At 37.1% G+C, this 26,781-nt stretch overlaps 1 protein-coding gene and 1 pseudogene across 6 annotated transcripts in view; both read left to right on the top strand.

Annotated features, from left to right (window-relative positions):
• CCDC146 (coiled-coil domain containing 146) overlaps positions 1–26,781 on the top strand; it is a 131,490-nt gene that overhangs the window by 72,460 nt on the left and 32,249 nt on the right. For 3 of the 6 annotated variants that reach the window (XM_016145939.2, XM_016145940.2, XM_036230289.1), the window contains exons 3-9: positions 5,970–6,052; positions 9,483–9,692; positions 16,727–16,784; positions 18,551–18,727; positions 20,363–20,436; positions 21,397–21,624; positions 22,270–22,456. In XM_016145939.2, coding sequence (XP_016001425.1) covers positions 5,970–6,052; positions 9,483–9,692; positions 16,727–16,784; positions 18,551–18,727; positions 20,363–20,436; positions 21,397–21,624; positions 22,270–22,456 — 1,017 coding nt within the window. Of the gene's footprint in view, positions 1–5,969; positions 6,053–9,482; positions 9,693–16,726; positions 16,785–18,499; positions 18,728–20,362; positions 20,437–21,396; positions 21,625–22,269; positions 22,457–26,781 lie in introns of those variants that run through there. The other 3 variants (XM_016145941.2, XM_036230290.1, XM_036230291.1) reach the window with 3 other exon arrangements.
• LOC118611151 lies at positions 8,371–8,489 on the top strand (annotated as a pseudogene).

Raw genomic sequence — 26,781 nt, forward strand, 5'->3', positions numbered from 1 at the left:
GTTATAGTTGGCATACAATAATAGCTTAGTTTCAGTTGTACAGCATAGTGATTAGAGCTCATCCCACTTAAATACTGTTTACTATTTTACTTATGTTACACTTTATATCTCCAAGATTATTTTGTAACTATTCACCTGTATTTCTTAATCCCTTCACCTTTGTTCACCATTACCCCAAAACCCCTCCTAAGTAGCCCTGAAAATATTCTCTAGGTCTATTGGGTTTGTTTCCATTTTTATTATTATTGTTGTTTATTTTGTTCTTTAGATTACACATGTACGTGCAATCACGTGGTATTTGTCTTTCTCTATCTGACTTCATTCTGTGCAATACCCTCCAGGTCCATCAAGGCAATATTTTTTTTCAGCCCTTTCTGTTAGTCTGTATGTCTCTTGTGATCTGAAGTGAGTCTCTTATAGGCAGCATATGTAGGGATCTTGTTTCCTTATCATTCATCCACTCTAATGGTTGAAGCACTTAATTCTTTTCCACTTGAGGTAGTCATTGATAGAAATGTAGTTATTACCATTTTTTATTCATGATTTTGATACATGGTTTTTCTTCTTAAAGAAGTCCCTCCAACATTTCCTATAATACTGGCTTGGTGGTGGTAAATTCCTTTAGCTTATTTTTGTCTGGGAAGCTCTTTATCTGTCCTTCTACTCTAAATGATAGCTTTGCTGGATAAAGTATTCTTGGTTATAGATCCTGGGTTTTTATAACATCAAATACTTTGTGCCAGCACTTCTGTTCCACATGGTTTCTGTTGAGAAATCAGCTACCAGTCTCATGGGTGCTCCCTTGTAGGTACCTAGCTGCTTTTCTCTTGCTGCTTTTAAGAGTCTCTCTTTGTATTTAGCCTTTGGCATTTAACAATGATATGTCTTGATATGGGCCTCTTTGGGTTCCTGGTTTTTGAGACTCTCTGAGATTCCTAGAGTTGTATGTCTATTTCCTTTTCCAGGTTAGGGAAGTTTCCCATTATTATTTCTTCAAATAGTTTTTCCACTTCTTGTTCTCCGTTTCCTCTTTCAGATACCCCTATTACACAGATGTTCTTACACTTAATTTTGTCCCAGACTCTTTAAATTATTATTATATTCTTGGCTTCTTTTTCTTACCATTCTGATTGGTTGATCTTGGCTTTCTCATTCTCTGTATTGGTGGTTCAATCCTCTTCTTCATCCACTCTGTTAATTTCCTCCAACATACTCTTCATTTCAGATAATGTATTCTTCATTTCTGACTGGTTTCCTTTTATAATTTCCATTTCAATTTTTATGTTTGTTATCTCTTTGTTAAAGTTCTCACTGAATTCATCTATTCTTCCCTTAAGTGCACTGAGCATCTTTATAACCAGTGTTTTGAACTCTGCATCTGTTAGATTGCTTGACTCCATTATTCCTTGATCTCTGTTCTGTTCTCTCATATGGTTTCTGCTTCGTCTTCTCTTTTTGTGCCTGTTTCAACGTACTAAGCAAATCTCCTAAGTCTCCCGGTCTTATTAGCATGGCTTTGTGTGGTAGATGTCCAGAGGCACAGTCCTGAGAGAGGTTCAGCAGCAGGCCAATTTTAGTCCCAGCCTGAGCCCCTCTTGGGCCACCTATTAAGATTCAGCAAGTAATCCACAGATGCTATGCTTATAGTTGCCTGAAAAAAACCACACCAGAAACAGAGGTCAGCTTCCACCAGTGTGTTTTGGCACTGTTCGGCAAGTTGCACAGGACTCACCAAGGACACAACTGGATGTGGCTTGGGTGGGGCCATGAGTTTGGGGGAGGCAGAGTTTCAAGGAATCCTCTGGGCAGAGAGACCTGTTATCCAGTTTGATGATGTCTCAGCTATGGCTGCACTCTGTCCACACACTGGGAGGCAGTGGGCTCAACAGAGAAACAGTGGCTACCACCAGCACTTCTGCTGAGGAGAAAGCCTCACCTCTGGCCCTTGCTCCAACAACTCAGCATTCTCCTGTAAGTCCCTTGTGGCTCCAGAGCAGCCAGCCCAGCACTGGTGCTCAGAGTGAGCAGGTCTGTCACCATGAAACTCCCATCATGGACACAGCCCTTTTAAGTGGAATATCTGCAGCTTCTGGCTGCCACAGGCTCTGTCTCACTCAGTAGCTTGGAAAAAGCAACCTCACATCCTCGCCCTGTCGGACTTCCTCCTGTTACATGGTGATTTCTTATTTTTCTCCTTAGCTGTAGGGCTTGTTCATCTAAACCCCAGACTCTGCTTGCTATTCACTCGGTGTTTCCATCACAATTCTGATGTGGTCATAAGAGCAGATGAACAAAGCCTCTATCATCTACGCCATTTTTCATTTTTATCTTGTTTTAATTTTTAAACTTGGCTTCCTGAGGATTGCCCCCATATCAACATAGCTTAGTAGTTAGCCATTGATTGGTCAGAAATTGTTTAAGCCTCCTGAGCCAGTAACATTTTCATCCTTTTCCATTGCATCTGTATGTGATTTAGGGACTACTTTTACAGTTCAAGGAGTTTACCTGTCTGCCTGGCCTTTAACTCAGAGACTGATAGCTTGGAAATACCTTCATCTGGTCTCTCCTGTGTGGTCACAGCTTGGGATTTTCCATAGCCTTCTGGACCACCTGTATCAAGTTTGATTTTAGAAGGGCCTTCTTTAGCTGTCATGGACCCCAATTTCTTTGTTAAACTTCTGCTTGTCTGCCTCTACCAATATCAGTAAGCTATTATTAGCCTACACTTACTATTAACCCTTGTGATGTCTATTGTTTTTGATAATGGGTATTATCAAATGGATATTCTATACTCTGTTTCAGAAAGTGAGCATCCTCAGGCAGGGCTTCAGAGCTGCAAGTCTTCACAGCTTACTCAGCTCCACTTTGATCAGAAGGAGTGGAAGAGATAGGGGACCCTGATCTTCCTTGGTTGCCCTACCCAGAATCTCCCTATAAAGCAGGAGCTTTGAGTGAACACCGCAGAACAATTGCAGCTATCCGGTAAAGCTCTGTCACAATACAGAGCTGGGAGGGTGGGGAGAGATGAGTGTAACAGTTTTCTGGGGCTGCCCCATCCCCCTGAATAGATCTTCGGCAATAGGAAGGTGGGGGAGATGGGTGGGCTCTTCACTTGCTGCCAAACCTGCTCAGAATAGTTCTTCCACAACATGGAGTGGGGGGGGGGGGGCGGGTGATAGATGCAAGTCATGGTTTAAATGCTATAGTTTCCCAGTGTCCTTACTGAGTTTCAGTAGATTTTGTTGAATAAATGCTGCTCAGTTTCTTGGATGCCCTTAGGTCAATATCCAGAGACTTTAAATGGTAGTCTTAGATAATTTTGACCAGTGTAATCAATGTTTCTTTGAAAATGAGGAATTCATCAGGCTCTTCACACCACCATCCTAGAAGTTCCAGCCCCTCAGAGTGTTCCATAATTTATAATTTAACTTATTTGCTTTAACTTACAGCATAAAGAAAATTGCAAAATGTCAAATGTAGTTATTTACTAACAATAAAACTACTGAGTGGAGTTTAAGCAGTCTGTAATGTCTTTTGTGTGTATCTCCTCGAACTGTGAGCTATTTTAGGGCAGGACCTATGCCACATTCATTTTTATTTCCTTTATTCAGAGCAGTAGGTGGAAGATTTTTTCAGCTAAAAACAAAACTAAATATTATACGCGTTTTTAAAAATATGAGTCCAGAATTATCTCACCCAATGTCTTACCTCCAGTAGCTAACTTGGTGGCTACTTACAAGGCTAGCCCAACATGGGCACTTACAAGGTTAGCCCCCACATAGCCTTCATAGTACATACATACATATATACAAACACATACTCTTACACTTATCTTTGTATATCTTTCCCTAGTAACTTTTCTCCTTTAAGAATGTCCATATGCAAAGCTTCTTTTTTTTTTTTTTACCTTTTAGACTTTAAAGGCACAGTGTCTATGGCCTACTCCCTTTTCAGGAACCAATGAAAATATTTGAGACCTGAAATAAATTATATATTGGCTCAAAAATGCAGAAAGAACACTGCAAAACCAAAACAAATGTGTTTAATTAAATATCTATAAAATATAACCTTAGGCCAACCTGGCAATAGCAACTCCACACTTAAAATGTTACATATAAATTACATTTAAAGCAATATATGAATACTTTTTAACATATTTCATATTGTAAGAAGTAGGACCTCCTCAAAGGTCTTAAAAATCTTGTTCACCATATTTTACCCATAAATTAAAAATAAACATTGTGGGGATTGGAACCCAGGCTTGGAACCAGCTTGTAGGGCCCTTGTGAAAGATCACAGACACTTTTACAAAGAAAAAGATGGTTTTATACTGCATTTAGCAATGTTTTTCTACCCTGACTTGGGTAGAGAGGCCATGAAATTCCACTGTGTAGACTCAAACCTTTGTATTTTATCCAGTACATTCATTCATTTGCTCACTCAGCAAATATTTTCCAAGCGGGTACACTATTTCTGGGGTTCCACTAGCAGAGGATAGAATGAGGAACAAGGTAACCTGGGCCCTTTCCTCATGGTGCTTATTCACTTTTTAAATAACATAAATAAATGTAGTACTACTTATTATAATATGTTATGAAAAACAGTTTTGGGGGGAGGGTGATATATGTGGATATCTATCTTAGATTTAGAAGTCAGAGAAAGCCTTCTTATGGACTGATATTTAAACCGAGGTATGAAGAAAGAGTTTGAGTGAAGTGGGGATAAAGTGAGGACTGGCCAGTGCAGAGGGCCTGGGGAAGGAAAAAGATGTATACGTTTATGGAAATAAAAGACAGCTAGTGTAGCTGGAGCACTATGAGCTTGAGGAGGGCATTGTATAAGAGGCTGGGAGTATGTCAGGGTCATGAAAGGACCTTAATGTTTATTTCAAGGACCTTGAATTCTGTTCTATTTGAATAGTTTTGAGCACCCAGTTTAATAAGACCTTGTTTTATTTTTAAAAAGATCTCCATGAGAAGAAGATAGATAGGGGCTCTGAGTGGAAACAGTAATGTGGGGAGGGAAGTGGATGTTTTGTAGTAATCCACCTGACAGATGATGTGACTTAGACTAGTGGGATCAGGGAAGGGAGAAGAAAGTGGATACATTCAAGAAATATTTTGGAGGTAAGAACTACAGGGCATTGAAGAACAAATCTTTTCTTTAGTTCTATTTTTCAATAACGTTGTCACTCACTAGCAGTTCAGTCAAAGTCAAACCTAATACTACAAATGCTCATCAAACTTTAGTGTTTGATGTTGTGCTATGATGTCTGTTAACTACTGATCACATAATGCAAAGAGTAAAGGAAAAGTTCTTTTACCAGAAATGAAAAGGAATCATTAATATCACTTTATATACCAGACAAATCATCATGCTCTTTGGCAGCAGAGGCAGAGTCTTCGTGGAATAGAGAATGATTTTGGAATTTTGGAGCTGGACCACTTAGGTTTCAATCCTGACTCTGCTTTAAATATCTCTGTAACTTTGGACAACTTACTTTTCTAAACTTTAATTTAAAACGGAGATAATACCTACTTCACAAAACATTTTTGAGAATGAAATAACTGATATACAACACTTGCTTGTAATAGATGCCCAATAATTATAAGTTCTCTCAACATACAAATAGCCATCCTAGTAATCTCCATTAGAAAGATTGTTTGCTAAAACTAAGAATACGTTTTTTAGAATTGGAGAAATTTAACTCGATTCATTCTCTCAATTTACAGTGAAAAAATCATAGTCTATCTAGAGAGGTAAAAGACTTGCTTAGGGACACAGAGCTTCCTGGAGACAGAATAGAATGAGAACTATTTTCTCCAAGCACTCCGCATCTTTTTAATATACCAAATTTCCTGATATGTTTTCTCTCTACTGTTTAACTGAAAGATTTTATAAGATGACTATATATCTGTGTAACCTCTGCTTAAAGCATAAAGAGAGTGATCTTGTGTTCTCTTTGCTAGTTACATGCTATGGGAAAACTCCCTGGAACCAGAATGGCAGAATTAAAAGCGAAGTACACTTTGCTGCATGATACTGTTGTAAGGTATGCTATTTGCCCATGTGACTATATCTTTTATCACATTTATATTTCTTACTTGTGATGGGACCTGTCTTATTTTGCATCACTGCCCCCCTCCAAAGCCAATTCTGAGGCAAGGATTTGAGTTCACGTAGTTTGAACTCAAACATCAGAAATTACCATGAAAGAGTGGAGGAGTGAGAAAGGGAAGAAAGGGAAGAAAGGAATCCTGCTGGGGATGTGTTAATTTTCAAGTTAACATTGTGGGCAACTGGGGCTCAGTCTCACTGAGTACCTTCTGTGTGACTATATAAAACATACCTTAGAACCCTACTGCTGAAGGGTGAGGAAACTAGGGTATTTGTCCATCCCTTGTTGATTAAGATTTGCTGCTAGGGAAATGAGCTCCTGGCATGTCTGGCTTGCCCTTTGAAAAGCCAAGCAAGCTCCTATGTCCAGAGAAAGCTCTCAGGCAGAAGCACACAGGTGCTGTAGGTATGTATGAGAGTGGGCCAAGGGGATTTTGATGGAACACTCACCTTAGCTGCTACAGGACAATCCTATAGGATTGTCTCCTCTCCACCTCTCCCCACCACTCAGAAGTATAGGTTCTATGACAACTCCAACCTACATCTGCTGAGACTTTGGTCTCTACTTCTCAGCTCTTCCTCCTACCCGAGGCTACTTATCTTAGCTTAGCCCAGTCAACAGCAGGTCAGAAGAATAAGCTTCTACAGAATAATTCAACAAGGTTTCCTAAGCACCTGTTATCAGTCATTGGGAATCAAGAAGGAAGGAGTGTGAAAAAGGGTGTGAGGGGGGAATCCTATTCTGCTGCTATTCCTTACTACTCCCACACTTCTTTCTTCCTTTTCCCCACAGCCTGCTTCATGGCCTTGCACAAAGTTTTCATCAAAAGCCAAAAAAAGACAGCAATGCATAGAAACTCTATCCTGCCATTCCCCAGCCATTCTCTCCTCCAGTCTCCAAACACTACCCCTACTTCTTTTCTTGAACAGTCATTTAGATACGTTGAGGATAACAGGAAGAGTGAATGACTAGGAGAAGAGCAGAACTGCTTCCCTATTCATCCTTCACTTTTATTCCACCCTATTCTTACTAGGCTCCACTGAATTTCCTAACCATCCTCCAGAACCTTCAGCTTTGGCTCCTCCTCCTCCCCAGCTCTAAGCTAAATCTTCACCCTCAGCCTTAATAGAGACTCCATTTCTCACAATTAGTCCTTCCTGCCAGTGTGTGCACATAGTTCTCAAGACTCAGGAATGTAGAGTACTTAGATGAAAAGTCTGGAGTAATCTTTTCCAACACTGCTTAAGTAAGAGAAAAGCCCATGCAGTTCTTGGGGCATTCCTCCGAACCTCTTTACAGATACAAGGAATATTGCATCATTTCTCATCCTCTGGTTAGCTCTAATCTAGAGCCCTTGCAGGATGCTTGCTTTGCTTCCTCCTTCCCTGGCCCACAGCACAGTTCTCTGGGCCCCAGTGACAGATTGCAATGCAGGACCAAGACTATAGCATTATTTCTTCCTACTTCCTGGTCATGTTGCAAAACTATTACTCCCCTTCCACTACCCACATTTTATCTCCTCTTGACCCCTTAGTTCCTTCTTTTGGCATTACAAACACCCACCACTCTCCTACTCCCACTGCCTGGTGGTTGGGAAAGGCATGATGAAGTAGACCTTTACTCTTGCTGCTGGGGCTATAGCAGGGCAGATATTGGCTGGAAATGCTGAGCTGAAACTGAATGAGTTTCCCATAAAAGTACGTAATAAGAGTTGGTAAAATTCTCTTCTACTGACACCATCTGTCAAATCCATGTTGGTGAAATACCATTTGTGTTCTGGCTGGAACCCTAAGCAACTTGCCCACCTCCTTTCTGGGGAAAACAGGCACTGGGGCTCAAGAGAATACCTGACAATTCCATAGTTGAAGACTCATGTTAAGATCAGATATCTTTAGGTATACAAAGTATATTAGCGTACAAGGAAATTGAATTATAAGAAAAACTCCAGCTTTTATTAATGGAAATTATGAAAGTTATCATTGTAGCTATTTTTGTTGCTATTTGGCACTTAACATAGTGCCTGGAACATATTATGTCCCAAAAAATGTTTCTCTGGATATTATTGAGCATATAATATATTAAAGCCTGGGAAAATTACTCGAGTAGAGTTGGTGGCTTCAGCTGAGACAGATTTGATCAAGTCATTAGGCATCTCTGCAAATGAGCTGAAACCTAAAGATTTCTCCTGGTTAGGAAGCATGGTGGGGAGCACACACCAAAAGATATTGCTGGTGTTAAAACAGAAGATGGCAGTCTATGGCCATGCTACCCTCAATACGCCTGATCTCGTCTGATCTCAGAAGCTAAGTAGGGTCGGGCCTGGTTAGTACTTGAATGGGAGACCACCTAGGAATACCGGGTGCTATACACATTAAGAAAAAAGAAAAGAAAAAAGAAGGGGAGAAAAAAGAAATAAAAGGAAAAGAAAGAAGAAAAAATAATAAAATAAAATAAAATAAAACAAGAAATGCCAGGGGTCCTACTTCCTAATAGGAAAAGTAGCTAATGTCAGGCAGTGAGTCTCTAAGAAGGAGAAATCAAGTCTTCTGGTAAGCTGGAGCTGATATTAGCTTTTAGCATAGCTGAGTGAGTTCTAGAAGATCTTGAAGATTCCATTAAGCCTAATTTCTGTGTACATTCAAATTTGCTTCTAGTCACATGCTTAACCGCTCTCCCTTGATAGGGCCAAGATGAGAGAATACAATTGGGGTTGTACAAATCCCTCTCTACTGTGACATTCAAGTCCAGCATTAGTCAGGCATTGAATTTAGGATCAGAAATCTGTAAATTAATTATGTCCATCATTTTATAGGGTAATTTTTCTTTCTAGTTTCCTAGTAAAGTATCATTAGAAATCTTTCTGTATTTTCTTAGTTCATGAAGGAGGGAAAGATTTTCCTACAATCAGTTCAGGAGAATTCAAGAATCTAAGAGAGCCAGCATTACTGGAGCAGTTGAAGGGAGGACCCACTCTTTCCTTATTGTTGTCCCCGCCCACAGAAATCAAAATCGTTATTCAAAGTTAAGCACAACTATCACATTCTCATCCAACTTAATCCTTTCTCTGTTATCTCTCACCATCTTAATCTAGACACTAGTGATAGCACTTGTCACCTGGTATTCTAGCTATCTATTTATATGTGTCCCCCTCTATTAGATTGTGAGCTCCATCCACCTCTAGTATCTAGTGCAATACTTGGTACAAAAGTGTCACTGAATTGAATTCAACCCGGGAATGGAAGTAAAGGGGTGCATTGTGGACATACTGTTTCCCCTCCTCGCTAGACCCCCACATGAGCTACTGAGGGGATTGAAGGTGGTATACACCCCTCATTATATGAATTTCTGTTTTCATGGAACCCAGCACGCAAGAGTCAGAGGTCCAACTGCTCCAGAATGCCAAACGTTTCACTGAGCAAATAGAACAGCAGCAGTTTCACCTGCAGCAAGCTGATAATTTTCCAGAGGCATTCTCCACTGAGGTCTCCAAAATGAGAGAACAACTTCTCAAGTATCAAAATGAATACAATGCAGTGAAGGAACGAGAGTTCCATAATCAGTACAGATTGAATAGGTAAGTACACAATTCTCTTAAGCACAATGAAAACAGATATGAACCAAGCTGTTTCCGCATAAACAAAATCAGAAAAAAAAAATTAGACTAAATTAGAAATTTTAGGTACAAGTGTGAGATAGCAACATGAAGATGATGACAAGTTTATAACTTTCCTTGATTTCCTAGAACAGCCAGACCCTGAACAATAAGGTTATACAACTTCTAGAAAAAAGCCCGGGTGACAGGGAAATGCTTTCAGGAAAAGGAGTTTCCTGCTATGTTTTCCATGTATCAGGAAAGCCATAAATATTGGGAGCTGCAGCCAAAGAACACACTCCACAGAACAAGGACTTGGCATGCACACACTCTCTCCCTCTACTGCCCTGATGGTGGCCCTTTATCTTTTTTGCGGTACCAGATTATTTGTCTGCATGTTGAGCGTCCCACGTGCACTTTCCAAATAAGCCTATGTGAGCTGAGCATCACATCTATACTTCCAATATGGGAATGCAGACCACATTTTTAAACTTGTTCTCCTATAACTAAACCATTCCTTCAGATCAAAGAAGAAAGTTACATCCTTTTGGAAGACAGATTTACTTATCCAAACCTAGAGGATGTCATTCAGTGAACTAAAGTAGAAATGTATTGCCAGAAGGACAAATGTTATTTCCAAAATCTCCTCTAACATTCCTCCTGTGAGTAGTAAGTCAGTGGAAGAGTTTGTTCAGCAAATCACAATATTTAGATTGAACTTCAAAGTGACTGCAATCCAGGTTTTGTGCTATGGTGTGCTGTGTGCTGTGTTTGGGTACTAGAGACAAAGCCAAACCTTCTCTCCTAGAATTTCTTACCATTTAAGGTGGCAGAACTTCCTCTGGCTATTTTTAAGAGTAGGTAGATTTCTGACCAAGTGAATATAATTCAGTCCTGCTGAGAGATAAGCAAATGACTTGAGTGACCTCCTGGGGACCTTGCAAGTCCTGAGTTTGGAATCTTCTTTTTGTGGCCTATTTTTTCAGCTGGGGCATAAAGGAGACTAGCTTAATCGGGAGAATTATATTCAGGGGATAAAAATCTAAGTTCTTTTTTGTCGTTCAAATCTAAACTTGTTTCAGGCTCACCAGTGATATCTATAAAAAGAAAGCCTAACTATTTCTGTGCTCTGTAAGCATTCTTTCAGTTGACAAAATAATGAAATTAAAACAATTGGTGGTTGTTCATTAGTATTGAAAATATGAAGGCTCGACATTTTCATGAAAGGTTAAGAACATAAGTCAGTTGATATTTAAATTGTTTAAAATTTCCAAGTATTCCTGCCAAGGGGGAAAAAAACAGAACTCTTGCCTTTTAGGTATAGACAGGCAAATTGTTCATCTTGAGATGGGGAGGCGACATGCATAGTGACCTACTGTGAACAAGAACATTTAAAATGCACATTTATAGAAAAGTTTAGTGTGTATTTTTAGATTTTAATACATGATACTTTAGCTTAAACAGACTCCCTTGCATTCTTAACTATTAAGAGTTCAAAAATTAACAAACTTGTTTTCATAAAAATAGTAGTGATACCAAAAGATATCAGGGAAGAAAAATAGTCTCTTATTTCATTGGCTTCACATATTTAATATTGCATGGTTCAGAACAAATTCATTCAACACTCCCCAAGGAAAAAAGATTTTTCCATCCCCACATAAAAATTTTTAAAAATTAAGCTACTGAGAGAAGACTATTCATCCAAATGTACAGAAGATAGTTTTCACATTGGCACAACGAATTCTCATTTTATTTAGGCTCTAAATCATAGAAGCCCAAATAACTAGCTCTCCTCTACCCCAACATCTGTAGGAACTTCTGAATCACTGACAACAACTAAGAATAGTATATTGTTCTAATACACTATAAATAAAAGATTTTACTCTATATTTTGGTTGCTTTTCTCATGTTTTCACAAAATATAAATTCTACAATAAATGCTATTGGTAGGTATAATTATGTGCTAAGTTAATAATTAAATCTGTTACAATACATAATTTTAGTTTGGAGACTAATATTCACCGATGATCTCTTGATAAATATGCAGTTCAAGAAAGAATATGTAACCTATGTAAGTAAATTAAATTAATACATTATAAATAAACAATGAAGTAATTAAATAAATACTGTTGAGAATTAATTTTTGAAACAAAGTAGTCATTATCTTTCTAAAAACTTTCCCTGAAGAGATTTTAGACTTTAGATTGCTGCGGAAAAGAAAAGAATCCTGAGGACCTTTGACATTGAATCATCCCTTAGTCGGGAAACCTAAAAATGTCAGACAGATTTAAATGTTAATGTCAGTTTAAAAGGTTAAGAGTTAATATATATCAAGAGGCATAAAATAATTTTTTAATCCTTATACTGCCATGCAAAAACAAGAATCCAAAAAGAAAAAAAGATAATGCATAAAGTTGTTTATTACATTATTATTCATAAACATGAAAAATTGAAAGCAATCTAAAGTCTAAAAAATAGTGGAATAATTAATAATTATTCCAGGGGCAGCTTGATACTGAAATGCACTCTGGGTTTGAATGTCAGTTCAGCCTTGACTGTGTGTCTTTGAAAAAGGTGCTAACTCCTCAGTTTTGTCATTTGTATAAGGAAGATAACTACAGTTGCTTAGCAAGGTTCTGAAGTTTAGAAATGATGCATATATCTGGCATACAGTAGGTTCAGTAAAAGATAGACAATATTTAGGATTACATTATTATGGTACATTCCTTCCTAGAAAACTTTGAAACTATTCAATTATTAATTATAAAGTCTGTTTTGAAATTGGGAAATATTTTAATTACATGTTGGGTAAAAATAGGTTTAATCATATATACACATTTGATATAATTTTATTAAAAAGTATTAAAAGGAAAATAATATGAAGATATTAATTAAAAATATTCTATTAGAAATACATGAAAATAATACTAAAGTTATTAAAAATAAAACAACAGTGATCAATTGGTGTGATGAGATGGGATTATGCAGGATATGCAGTTGATCCTTGAACAATTCAGGGTGGGAGCAGTAAAGGTGCTGACCCCCTTGCAGTCGAAATCCATGTATAACTTTTAATTTCCCTAAAAGTTAGCCTACTGTTGACAGGAAGCCTTACCGATAACATAAACAGTTGATTAACATATTTTATACTTTATATATATATATATAATATTTTATACTTTATATATATAATATTGTATTCTTAAAATAAGGTAAACTAGAGAAAAGAAAATGTTATTAAGAAAATCATTAGGAAGAGAAAACACATTTACCATGTTCATTGAAAAAAAAAAATATCTGGACTTCCAGTGAAGGAGGAACTGATTTGTCTGGTTTTAGAGTGAGGACTAAAGGGGAAGCTTTCTTCCAAGCAGAAATGTTGGGAGAGGCAGTTGTTCCTTTGTTGAGTCCTCCACCCTCCCAGTGTGCAGACATAGGTGGGCCACCTTATCTGAATCCCCATCAATCTAGCAAACACTGGTCACCGAGCCCTGATGATTCCCTGCAATCCTGCACCGCCCACCTTGTGGGCCCACTCAAACCATTTCCAGTGGCTTTTCCATACAAACAACCTGTCTTGGCTCATGCTGTGGACTTTCCTAAAATCTCGCAAAGGTTCACAATTTGTAAACAAACAGCATCTGGCCTCGGCATGCCCCATATCACTTGCTGAGCGTCCCCAAGCCCAGCACTAACAGCAACCACTCTTAGCGCACAGCTTGGCCTCTCAAGTCATCTCCAAGCCCAGCATGGGTGACAGCCGTCTATGATTACTTGGTGGCTGATGTTAGGTTGTCCTGGGCAGGGTACAGGCTGTGGCTGAACTTGGACTGTGGCAGGGACCTTCCCGGTCCCCAGCTTCAGAATGAGCCAGAGAACTACCCTGAGCAGCATCTGAAGACAACACATTCAAAGAGCAGACTGACTGGGCAGGCACCAGATCCCTGCTAAAGCAAATCCTGCTCCATAAGTTCAGCCCCTGCACATCTCCTCTACTGTAGTCATTGGCCAGTCCTCACAACCAATTAGTCCAAGGCACAATTCCTCTCATTGACATACAAAAAGCAACCAAGTCTCAACTACAACAGGAGGGCACACACAACCCACACAAGGTATACGTCTGCAGCATCCAGTTCAGGTGATGAGGGAGACTGCACCAGTGGACTCCATAGGACACCTACTACATAAGCCCATTCTACTAAAACGAGGAGACATAATAGTCCTGCCTAATACATAGAAACAAACACAAGGAGGCAGACAAAATGGGGAAACAAAGAAACATGTTTCAAATGAACAGGACAAAGCTCCAGAAAAATAACTAAACAAAATGGAGACAAGCAATCTATCAGATGCAGAGTTCAAAAACACTGGTTGTAAGGATGTTTAATGAACATAGGGAAAGAGTAGATGAACTCAGTGAGAACTTTAACAAAGAGATAGAAACATAAAAGTGGAGATAGAAAACATAAACCAGTCAGAAAGGAAAAATGCAATAACTGAGATGAAGAGTACCTTAGAAAAAATTAACAGTAGATTAAATGAATCCGAGGATTGAATCAGTGATTTAAAAGATAAGGTAACAGAAAACACCCAGTCAGAACAGCAACAAGAAAAAAGAATTCAAAACAATGAGGATAGTTTAAGGGGTCTCGGACACAACATTAAGCATACCAACATTTATATCATAGGTATACCAGAAGGAGAAGAGAGAGAGTGCAAGGAATTGAAAACCTATTTGAAAAAATAATGATGGGAAACTTCTCTAACCTTAAATATAAGCCCAGGAAGCACAGAGAGTCCCAAAGAAGATGAACCCAAAAAGGCCCACATCAAGACCATCATAATTAATTGCCCATGGTTAAAAACAAAGAATTTTAAAAGCAGCAAGAGAAATGCAGTTAGCTACCTACAAGGGCACTCCCATAAGACTTTCAGTCAATTTCTCAACAGAAACTTTACAGGCCAAAAAAGATTAGCATGAAATTTTCAAAGCGATGAAAAGCAAAGACCTACAACCAAGATTACCTAAGCAAAGCTATCATTTAGAATTAAAGGACAGATAAAGACCTTAAAGGAGTTTATCAACACCGAGCCAGTATCACAGGAAATGTTAGAAGAATGTCTTTAAGAAGAAAAAGAAGGAAAGAAGATAAAAATGTGAATGATAAAATGGCAATAAGTACATATATATCAACCATTCAAGTGAAAAAATGGTTAAATGCTCCAATCCAAAGTTAGAATGGCTGAATGGATAAGAAAACAAGACCACTACGTATGCTGCCTATAAGAGACTCCTTTAAGGTAGAAAAACATACACACAGACTGAAAGTAAAGGGATAGAAAAAGATATTTCATGAAAATGGAAATGGGGGAAGAGGGAAGCTGGAATAGCAATACTTATACCAGACAAAATAGACTTTAAAACAAATGCTATAACTAGGGACCCAGTAATCCCACTTCCGGGTATTTATTCGAAGAAACTCAAAACACCACTTTTAAGGTCCATGTGAATCCATGTGTTCATTGCCAAGATATAGAGGCAACCTGGGGTGTTCATGAATGGATAAAAATTTAGAGAAGAGGTGCATCATATATACAATGGAATATTACTCAGCCATAAAAATAATTTTCAGTTATAGCAAGAATGAAATCTTGCTATTTCAACAACACGGATGGATCTAGAGGATATTGTGCTGAGTGGAGTAAGTCAGAGAAGGCAAATGCCATATGCCTTCACTTACATGTGAAATCTAAGAAACAAAATAAACAAAACAGAAACAAATTCATAGATATAGAGGATATTTTGATGGTTGCCAGATGGGAGGGGTTTGAGAGGCAGTAGGTGAAAAAGGGAAAGGGCTTAATAAGTACAAATTGGTAGTTACAAAATAGTCACAGGACTGTAAATTGCAGGATAAGGAATATAGACAAAAATATTGTAATAAATATGTATGGTGTCAAATGAATAATAGATTTCTTGGAGTGATCACTTTATAAGTTATATAAATGTTTAATCACTATGTTTTACACCTGAAATTAATATACTATTTTATGTCAACTATAATTAAAAAATCAGAAAATTATTTTTAAAAGTAGACCCCCACAGTACAATCCATGTTGTTCAAGGTTCAGCGGTATTTCCCTATAAATAGAAAAATATACATTTTAAAGGAAAAAATCAATCTGCTTTTTACTAAAAATAAGAAAAAGGCATAACAGAAATATTAGTTAAAACTGCCCCAAAGAATTAGTCATTTTATGTTTACTTAAAGAAAGTATCATTTTATATTTATTTAAAGAACAGATTATAAGTATTGACTGTGGGAGAGCGTCATGTCACCATTTTGAAACTCAGGGACATCTAAGTTGCCTTTACAACCAAATGATGGCAACACGCTACTGCCCCCTGTTGGCAGCACGAGTGAGGTATAAGATCAATAACCTGGAAGTAAAATAACATCAATTTATATGCATGGTGTAAAAAGCAGAGGCGTAAGAATTCAAAGCTCTGAAAAAATCAGCTTTAGCCTGTGGCCAAGCAACTAACCTATATTAAATTCCACGTGGTACACACTTATTAGAATAATCTTATCTTACATTATTGCAAATGTAATTTCATTAAAAAAAAACCTAGAATGCATGCATCTTTAGCTCCAGTTTCTCAGACCTGCTGGCTAATGGGATTTGCTTATTTGATGAAACCAGCAAAAGATGTTGCAGTAATCCAGGCAAGCACTAGTTCATTGCAAATAATATAAAGAAGAAAAAACAGCCCAGAGCCTGCCTAGAAGGAGCTAGAGTCCAGGAGGAAGGTCATGCTCCCAAGCAGTTATAATGTGATAACTACTCTAATGGGTACCACCTAAATGGACCTATAGGAGTCACTGAAACTATCATAAAGAATAGACACTGGGCCAGGCAAACAGGCATGGGAAGAGAAAAGAGAAAGTTATTACTGCAGAAATAGCTAACACTTTTGTACTGTTAAATCTCTTTTTTTTATTTTTTTTTTTCAGCTTAATGGAAGAAAAAAGCATCATAATAAAGGAATTCGAGAAAATTCCTAAGCCAGGAGTAAGTCTTAGATGGTTTAGAGTTTGTTAAATACAGCTGGGTTCAAACATATCTTTTGATAAATATTAATTTGTCAAAACAACCATACCCTGAAACATTTAAAAGATCCAGAAGTCTTAACTCTGGACAATGCTAAAACGAATATCTGTTTAACTCTTGGCGTAAACATAGGTGGTGTCTATTACAGGCTTTAGCTATTTGGCACCTAATTTAAGCTGTGTTTAGCTAGACAATATCTGCTTTGTTTCTAGGAGAGAAAAAGGATTCTATGATTGGTTCTCATAGTTTCCTAACAGCTTATTACAAGAAATTTTTGTAAAGAGGATGTCTCACTTATCTATTCCTGCATAACAAACCTTCCCAAAACATAGTGGTTTAAAACAACCACCATTTCTTATTTTTCACAGTTGTGAATTCTGGTCTAAGCTGGCTCAGTTAGGGCTGGGTGGTCTAGGATGCTTCATTCATATGTCAGCCAATTGTCAGACTAGTTGATCTAAGACCACATGTCACATGATGGTGTAAAAGTTTCCGACTTCAAGAAAAGAGACAAACAGCCTCAATAGAGGGCAAACCCCAACATGCAAGCACATTTCAGGCCTCTGTATAAATCATTTTTGGAAAACGTCATTGGTCAAAGCAAGTCACATGGCCAAGTCTAAAATCAAGGGATAGAGAAAGAGGCCCTATCTCTTAATGCAAAGAATGACAAAGACAAGAATAGGAGGAATTTGTGTTCACTTTTTGCAATCTATCATACAAAGTAAATAGAAATCACACTTTGCATTGTTTCTACCTTCTGAATGGTTATATTTGAAAAATGTGTTGTTGGTATTTTAATTCCAAGGCACTAAAACCTGTTTAATATAGAGTAAACTATATTAATATATATAATTTTAGTAAAATATAAAATTTACATATGTATATATGAATATATATTACATATATAAATTATAATATTTATAATACATACTGTTATATAAGGATACCTAATCACCATTTACAATACAGATTTTTATGAAAAAAAAGCATTTTCAATTTTAGTTCTGATCATAGGATCACTAATTTCACTCTCTCCCAACAGCAATGGAGGAGGGAGATATGCAGAAAGCTCAGTATAGACTAAATGGATTCATTCACTCAATAAATTAGTAATGTACAGACTTTCTGAGTATAAAATGCAGAATTCTCTCTCATAAGTCAAACACTTTCCAAATAATCAGTCATGGTGTGTTATGAGCCTAGGGTGGAGGGTGTTTGGGGGAGAGTGTACATGAAATGAGAGAAGTGGGGAATTAAGGAGTGCAAAGGTATTTGGATATTCCAATACAGACTCCCTAATCTCATGTATAACTCAGGTTAACCATAAACCAAATATTCAAAAGTTATTTGCATTCGATTTTGTCAAATCACAAAGCTACTAGAAAATAGGCTGGAAATGTTCATTAATACTTTTTGGATTGAAATAAAAATTAACTCAGAAAAAAAGAAGCATTTAAAATACAGGAGGATAGAAAAGAGCACTAGTAAAAAAAATAAGATTGAATTTATTGTAAAATGTTTATCATGTTGTACAATTGTCATACCTTTATTGGAAATGTCAGAAATCATAAATCATATTTAACTTGAAATACAATTTATAAGAAAACATTCGTGAAGCTCAAAACAAACAGAAGTAAAATAGTGAGTAAATTTATTTTTAATTTGACTTTTAGATGGATGTTTGCTCAGACTCTGTAATCTGATAATTTTCGTGACTTTTAAAGGAAATGGAGAAGAAAATGAGAATATTGAGAGAAAGCACTGAAGAATTACGTAAGGAAACAATGCAGAAGAAAATAGAAATCAAAAATTTACGAGAAGATTTAACATCTAAGCAAAAGCAATTAATAAAGGAACAGAAGGAACTAGAAGAATTGTTGGAATATCAGGTCACCTTAAAGGTGTGCTACTTAGGGTTCATAGTATTCAAATATTGTGCCTGTGGGGACATAAAAATGCATGGGTATCATGTTTGACTGGTTAGATTTGACAAAGAAGGTGTATCATGACACAAAATGAAATGTTCAGTATTGTGACTGATCCAATCAAACTAAACCTGGACTCTGGGAATTCGCAAAAAACTTTAGAGTGTTTGGTAGTATCATTGTAATTTGGAGTCCTGGCCCAGGGAAAGGCCTTCTAGACTTCGCCAAGCATTTTTCAACATTAAAAATGAGTATCACAAACACAGTCTCTCCTTGAAGAGCAATCAAATTTTCTAACTTCTTGTGCATATTTTCATTACCTTACCTTGTCTGTTTGATTCCACTCCACTTCCCTCTTACCATGAAAGTGATCAGGGGCCCATATTTTTACATTTTAGTAGATAATTTATATTTATTTTTTAAAAAATGTATAATAACTCTCAAAACAATTTAAATAACCTAGACTTATTTTAAAAACATCTGGTACTCATTGGCGTAGAGGACAATTATGATACACTTTGGCCTCTTTTTCCTTAAGAGTTGTAGAGCAGTCAGCCAAGATGTACCCAGCTGCTACTTGGAACTTAGGAACTAAGAGGAGATTTACGAGGAACCCTCACTTGCATGAACTTCTTTCAAGGCCCGTACCTAATTCAGCACTTGTAATTTTTCACTCTCTTTCTTAAAGAGAGCATCCCCTCAAATTGTACAAGTTTCAGCCTCACAAAACTTGGATCTGCCCCAGGACTGATGTGTTCGACTTCCATGCACGTGTTACCCCAGGCTCCAAAGTCCACTGTGATCCTCAGACGGGAAGGGACTCTTCCATAACCCTCTCCATGTACATTCTTGAGGCTAAAACTGAACTTTCCATGAACCCACAGAGCATAGTGGAAAGTGGTGTTAGACGAAGTTACCTTCTTGATCTTGGCCTTGACACTAACTAGATGTATGACTAGAAAAATTATTTAACTTCTCTGAACCTTAGTCTTAGTCAAGGTTTCCTAGAAGCAGAGCTTAAGAAAGTATTCATGGAGGAAAGGCTCTGAGGAGAATCTGATAGGGGAGTGAAGGAAACAAAATAGAGTTGGGGAAGAAGTTTGGCCAACATATGGTTTCAGGAGAGCTCTAGTCTCAACCTGATCCCACAGAGAACTCTAGACCATGAACAGCACCACAGAGGTGGTTTCACTCAGAGACAGAAGGGATGAGCCATTTTATCAAATTGGTTAGTCATTTTATAGCCTGCTCCCCAATTCCCTCTACCCCAAATTCTCCCACAAAGCAGCTCTGCTCAGTCAGTGGCAATCCTATGAAGAACAAGCATGAACTGTTAGTAGCCAGTTCCTGCAATCTCTGATGATAGGTATACCCAATAAAGGGAATCGCCAACACTATTGGTTAAATTCAGTTACTCCCTTTATAAAATGGTAACAACCATAACTATCATGTAAGGTCATTGTAAGTATTAAATGAAATAATTAAAGCACCCTGCATAGTACAGAATAAGAGTTCTACATATTGTAGTTCCTTTCTCCTTTTCAATTTGCTTATCTTAACTGCTGCTGGTCCAAGATTACATAATTTAACATAGTTTCATTTCCTTACTAGGATGAAGTGGTCCACCATCAAGCCATCCCTGTACAAATTGGAAAAGAGATAGAAAAAACAACCCGTAAAAAAGTGTATGATTTCATATTTCTATTTTTAATTCCTCTCAGTCCATTCTCTCCCAAGTTATGTGTGCACACTAAAACAAGAATGTTAATCACTGAACAGATCGAATTACTATTATAATTTTAGAAATTTCTGCATTTGTTCTGGTCTAGTTTGTGCATATCAAGTCCATTAAAAGAAAGTAGTATAGCACATTAGTATCATTCATAACACTCATTTATGTCTTAGATTGGGAACAATATTCTCTTTCCAGTTTATAAATTACATTTTTTAATGAAGAACTCTAGTTGACTTTAACAGAGCTGTGCAAAAGATAAATTATTTCTACCGTGTAGAATTTCACGGTCTAGAAGTGTATATCATCAGCCAGCCAAAAGCCTAAATGATAGAAATTATTTTACCACTTATTCATATGTGTAACATCCCAAACATTCAGAGTAGATTTGGAGGCAGAAGTCACTGAGAAAATTCTCAAGGCTTATAGGAACCAAAAAAGATAAAGATATGTGAAGACACAAAAATTCCGGAGAAATAATATGATAGCTCTGGTGACTGATCCTTAAAGAAAAGGGAAAAAAGAAGCAGACACTAGTAATGGTCCTAAAAGCCAAGCCCACAAGCACCAAAGTTGAGAAATTCGAGTCAGTTCAGGAAGGCTGGTGAGGGTAAGGGTGGAATCCCAGGAGATAATAGCCATGGGGATCCAGGGAGTAAGTCGGTAGGCTAAACAAATCCCTGCCTTCAGTGGCACTCAGTGGAGATATCTTCTAAGTCTCACTCATCTGTGGTCTTCGCCCCACTTCCAAGATCACTGACTAGATCTTCTGTTGCCTGGTCAGGAAGTAAAAATAGGTAAAGCCTTCTTGGGCTCAAAATAAGGCAAATGTGTGTCTGTACACATATGTAAGTATGTATCTGTGTGTATACACATGCATGCATGCATGTATGTATGTATGTATCTCCTACAGAGAAATGGAAAAGAAAAAAATTGTCTTGGAATATGAACTCAAAGAACTAAATGACTCACTAAAGAAAGTTGAAACCAAAATTAATGCGATAATGGAAGAGAAGGAGGATGTAATAAAGGAAGTTGAAGGCAAACGAGCCTTACTTGAAGTAAAAGAACGAGAATATAACCAATTGGTTAAGCTATTGGAATTAACCAGAGAGAATGAAGCAACTTCACTAACTGAAAGGTTAGTTATATATGTGTCTATCATCTGAATTTTCCTTCAACTTTATTTGAGGATTCAAAACATAATCTCAGATTTAGGCTTTCACAGAATTTTTTCAATAAATATTTTATAGAATTTTAATCAATTTTATTATTAATAAAACATTATTAAATAAAGCATTTAGAAGTGTTTTTTTCCATCCTTGACTCACTTTTTTCCTCAATTTCCTTTGACCAAATCTTAAGGACACAATCTGTTGTATGTTGTAATTTTCTGAAGTATGCCTCTGGGAAATTGTATCACTGGAGTGTGCTATAATTGAGGGATTTTTTTCTACAAATGATTGAGATTTCTGAGGTAATTATGACATGTACCTAATGGGAGCAATTTGGTAATGTCCCTAAGAGAGCATTACTTCCTAATTTTAAGTAAAACTCCAGGGAAATTGGGAAACCATCTCTGCCAGTCTGCTATTCCATCTGGGGTTTTTATAACTGTGGCTCTAAATTATACCAACTTGAAAAAAAAGTTTCTTTTGGATTTACTTACAATTTGATTCTAACATGAGAATAGTTCAGTAAATGTATGTCAGGCTCACTATCTTAACAAACATGAATGACAGCTGATGACTAACCACTCATTTTCTTTTCTCTTTACCTGAAACAGAGGGATCTTGGATCTCAATTTACGAAACTCTCTCATTGACAAGCAGAACTACCATGATGAACTTTCTCGTAAACAAAGGGAGAAAGAACGAGATTTTCGAAATTTAAAGAAGATGGAGCTGCTCTTGAAAGTGTCCTGGGATGCACTCACTCAAACTCAAGCACTGCATCAAAGGCTTCTATTAGAGGTGGGTGCTGTCCATACACCACTATCTGATTTTTAAGCTCAGTGCTGTCTTTTTGAAAAAAAATAAATAAGTTTAAGTTGTTTTTGCTATCAATAAAGAAAAGGAAAAGAAAAAAAAAAACAGAAAAAAAGGGTAATTTTAAAATGATAGAGTCTATAATCCTATAATGTTTTTCAATCTCTATTTGCTAATCTCAAGATTAGAGAAAGGTCTTGTTTGGATCTGGCATCAGCCTGGCCAGGGGAAGCAGTTGGGCCATCCAGTTTTGAAAGGGTTAATGGGGTCACTACAGGGTAGGACCAAGTGAACCACTGTATTTACCAGTTGAAATTGATCCAGAATGCTGTCATCGTAGACTTTAACAGTCATGGGCTAGTTCAAATCATGTCAATACAAATGATCAGTCGGCCTGCACCTCCAACTAGCCAAGGGCAGTTGGAACCAAAGTTTCAGGCTACCTGGCTGATTCTTTGCAGCATCGGAGGCATATTCCAGTCAGAGAATGCTCAAGATGGCTGTTACTTTCTCTATGCCTCTGTGCTCCCAAGTGAAGGGTTTTGGTCCTGTTGTCTCTGATTCTCTCCTCTCTCAGGTGGCACTCCCTGCGCTAAGCTCTGCTGAAAGGCAGTGGATACTTGAGAGGTTGCATCCTTGTGCTGGACCTTGGCCAGTGCTTCCTATGGTGAAGAGTCTCTGAAATGAAGCAACTGGACATATAGAAACCATACCCTTTCTTTTTAGGATTGTCGTGCTCCATGACCTTATGGAGATTCATGACCTCAGAAATTTAAGCAGAAGTTTCCAACTGTGGTAGACACTTCCGGTCCTAATCTATGCCTAGTTCTCTTCTTTTTCTGGGCACCTGGAAAATTTATACTTCCTTGCACTATTTTCAGTTGAGCAGGGTAAACTAGTTCTGGTCAATGAATTGTGTGCAGAAGTGACACATGTCAGTTCTATCCTGGAGCATGTAATTGACAGCGTGACACCCTCTAGCTCTTTTTCCCCTTCTGTGGCAATTGTGAAAGTACATGATAAAATGAAAGTGCTGCAAAATGGAATCGGCCAGGAATTCTGAGCCAATGGTGGTCTTAGAGAATCATCTTGACTGGCCACAGGCTTTGTCAGAGCAAGGTATAAGCTACCTTGGAAGAGTCATGATAGTTGGAGGTTGTTTATTTCTAAAACGTAACCTACCTCATCCTGATTGAAAGATCAACCTTTAGCAAAGTGTGAAGATAACTGGTTAGGGTTATGAATGTAAAGAATGATTAGGTCTTGGCTGTGCTGTCAAACGGCATTCACGGACTTTTTTTCAATCTCAATAAGGAGAATGTGCTTTTTACACGCAAAACAAACGTTTCTCGTATACTTCTAATGTTTTTATTACAGTTCTAGCAGGTAGATTGATTTTTTTATTACTGCAAAATCTCTTTAACTCTAGAAATTTTTTTTTTGCCTTAAAAATTTACTTAGTCTGATATTAATACAATATTTGTTACACTAACTTTTTGTGATTAGATTTTTCCTGGTGTTTCCTTTTCCATCCATTTGCTTTCGTTCTTTCTATATATTTGTTTAGGTATGTCTTTCATATGCAGCATGTACTTTTTAATATCTAGTTTGAAATTTTCTGCCTTTTAATTCTTGTATTTAGTCCAAAAACATTTAATGTAATTGTGTAAACTCTTACACAATTTGTACACCATATTACTATTGCTTTCTTTTTTCCGATTTGGTATTATGTTCCATTTTCTCTACTGTTTTTCCTTCATTTGAATTAGTCTAAAAAGTGAACTTCTCTATTTCTATTTTATAGTGTTGTGTTTTCCTCATTTTTCATGTGTCAGTTTTACATTCTCTGTCCATTCTTTCGGTGGTTACCCTAGAGATTACAATATTCACCCTTGATTTATTGGAGCCCAGTATAAATTAATTCTTTTACTACTTCCCAGGCAATGCTAGAAGCTTTGAAAAAATTTTTTATTTAAGTTTGTTAGGGTACCATTGGTTAACACAATTATGCATTTTCAGGTGTATGTTATAATTTAACATCTATATATTCTATTGTATGTTTACCACTCAAAATCCGGTTTCCATCAGCTACCATATATTTGATCCCCTTTACTCACTTCATCCTCTCTCTACCTCCCTATATTTGACCCCCTTTACACCATCAACATCCCCACTCCTCCCCCACCTCTTACCCTCCAATAACCACTAGTCCATTGTCCATGTCCATGAGGCTCTGTTTGTTTGTCCTGTTCCTTTGTTGCTTTTAGGTTTATATTCGACATATAAGTGATACCATGTGAATTTCAACTTTTTCTGTCTCGCTTATTTTATTTAGTGCGATTATCTTGAGGTCCTTCTATGTTGTCGGAAATGGCAGCATTTCATCTCTTCTTATGGCTGAGTAATAGTCCATCGTATATATGTACCACAGCTTCTTTATCCAATCATCTATCATAGAACACTTCAGTTGCTTCCATGTCCTGGCAACTGTGAATAGTGCTGCTATGAACATCGGTGTGCAATATCTTTTAGGATATGGGTTTTCAAGTCTTTGGGGTAAATACCCAGTAGAGGGATTGCTGGATCATATGGTAGATCAATTCTTAGTTTTTTGAGGAAACTCTGTACCATTTTCCATAGTAGCTGTACCAATTTGCAGTCCCACTAGCAGTGTATGAGGGTTCCTTTTTCTCCACATCCTCTCTAAATTTGTTATTACTTTTTCTGTTGATTATAGCTATTCTAACAGGTGCAAGATGGTATCTCATTGTGGTCTTGATTTGCATTTCCCTAATAGCTAGCAATATTGAACATCTTTTCATATATTTGTTGGCCATTTGTATGTCCTTTAGGGAGAAGTAGTTGTTCAGGTCCTCTGCCTATTTTCTGATTGGATCATTTGTTTTTTTGTTGTTATTGAGTCATATGAGTTCTTTGTATATTTTGGATATTGGGCCCTTATTGGAGGCATTGCTTGCAAATTATACTTTCCCACTCAGATGGTTGTCTCTTTACCTTGTTGGCAGTTTTTGTGCTAAGCAGAAGCTTTTGTTTCATGAAGTCCTATTCTTTTTATTTTGCTTTTACTTTCCTTGCCTTCGAGATCAGATTTATAAAATCCTCTTTAAGTCCAAGGTCCTTGAGTTTCGTTCCTGTGTTTTTTTTAATGCATTTTATTGTTTCAGGTCTAATATTCAGATCCTTAATCCATTTTGAGTTAATTTTGGTGTGTGGTGATAGACAAGAGTCTAATTTCATTCATTGCAGGTGGCCTTGCAATTTTCCCAGCACCATTTATTGAAGAGGCTTTTCTTTTTCCACTGTATGTTTTTGGCTTTTTTGTTGAAAATCATTTGCCCATATAAATCTGGTTTTGCTTCTGGAATCTCGATTCTGTTCCACTGGTCCGTGTGTCTGTTTTCCTGCTGATAACATGCTGTTTTGATTACTGTCGCTTTGTAGTATAATTTGAAGTCGGACAGCATGATGCCTACAGCCTTGTTCATTTTTCTGAGGATGGCTTTGGCATTTCAGGGTCTTTCGTGATTCCTTACAAACCTGATAATTTTTTGTTCTATTTCTTTAAAAAATGTCAATGAGATTTTGATGGCAATTGCATTAAATCTGTATTATGCTTTAGGTAATACAGTCATTTTAACTATGTTGATTCTTCGAATCCAAGAACACGGATATCTTTCCATTTCCTTGTATCTTCTTTGATTTCTTTTAATAATAGATTCTTGGAGTTTTCATTATATAGGTCCTTCAAATGTTTCATTAAGTTTATTCCTAGGTATTTTATTCTTTTTGTTGCAATTGCAATAGGAATTATTTTTCCACTTCTTTTTCTGATGCTTCATTATTAAAGTATAGGAACACTATGGATTTTTGAACGTTGATTTTGTATCCAGAGACTTTTCTATATTTTTTAATTGTTTCTAGTAGTGTTCTAGTAGAGGTTTTAGAGTTTTCTATAGAAAGAATCATGTCATCTGCAAATGGTGACAGTTTGACTTATTCGTTTCCAATTTGGATGCCTTTTATATTTTCCTTTTGCCTAATTGTGCTCACTAGGACATCCAATATTATACTGGATACAGTGGCAATAGTGGACAGCTTTGCCTTGTTCCCGATCTTATGGGAAAGGCTTTTAGTTTTTCACCATTAAGTATAACATTGTCTGAGGGTTTGTAATAGATGGCCTTTATTATGTTAAGGTATTTTCCTTCTATACTGATTTTGTTAAGTGTTTTGATCATAAATGGATGCTTTATCTTGTGGAAGGCTTTTCTGCATCTATTGATATGATC

Source organism: Rousettus aegyptiacus, unplaced genomic scaffold (genome assembly GCF_014176215.1).
Source record: "Rousettus aegyptiacus isolate mRouAeg1 unplaced genomic scaffold, mRouAeg1.p scaffold_m13_p_13, whole genome shotgun sequence".
Taxonomy (NCBI): domain Eukaryota; kingdom Metazoa; phylum Chordata; class Mammalia; order Chiroptera; family Pteropodidae; genus Rousettus; species Rousettus aegyptiacus.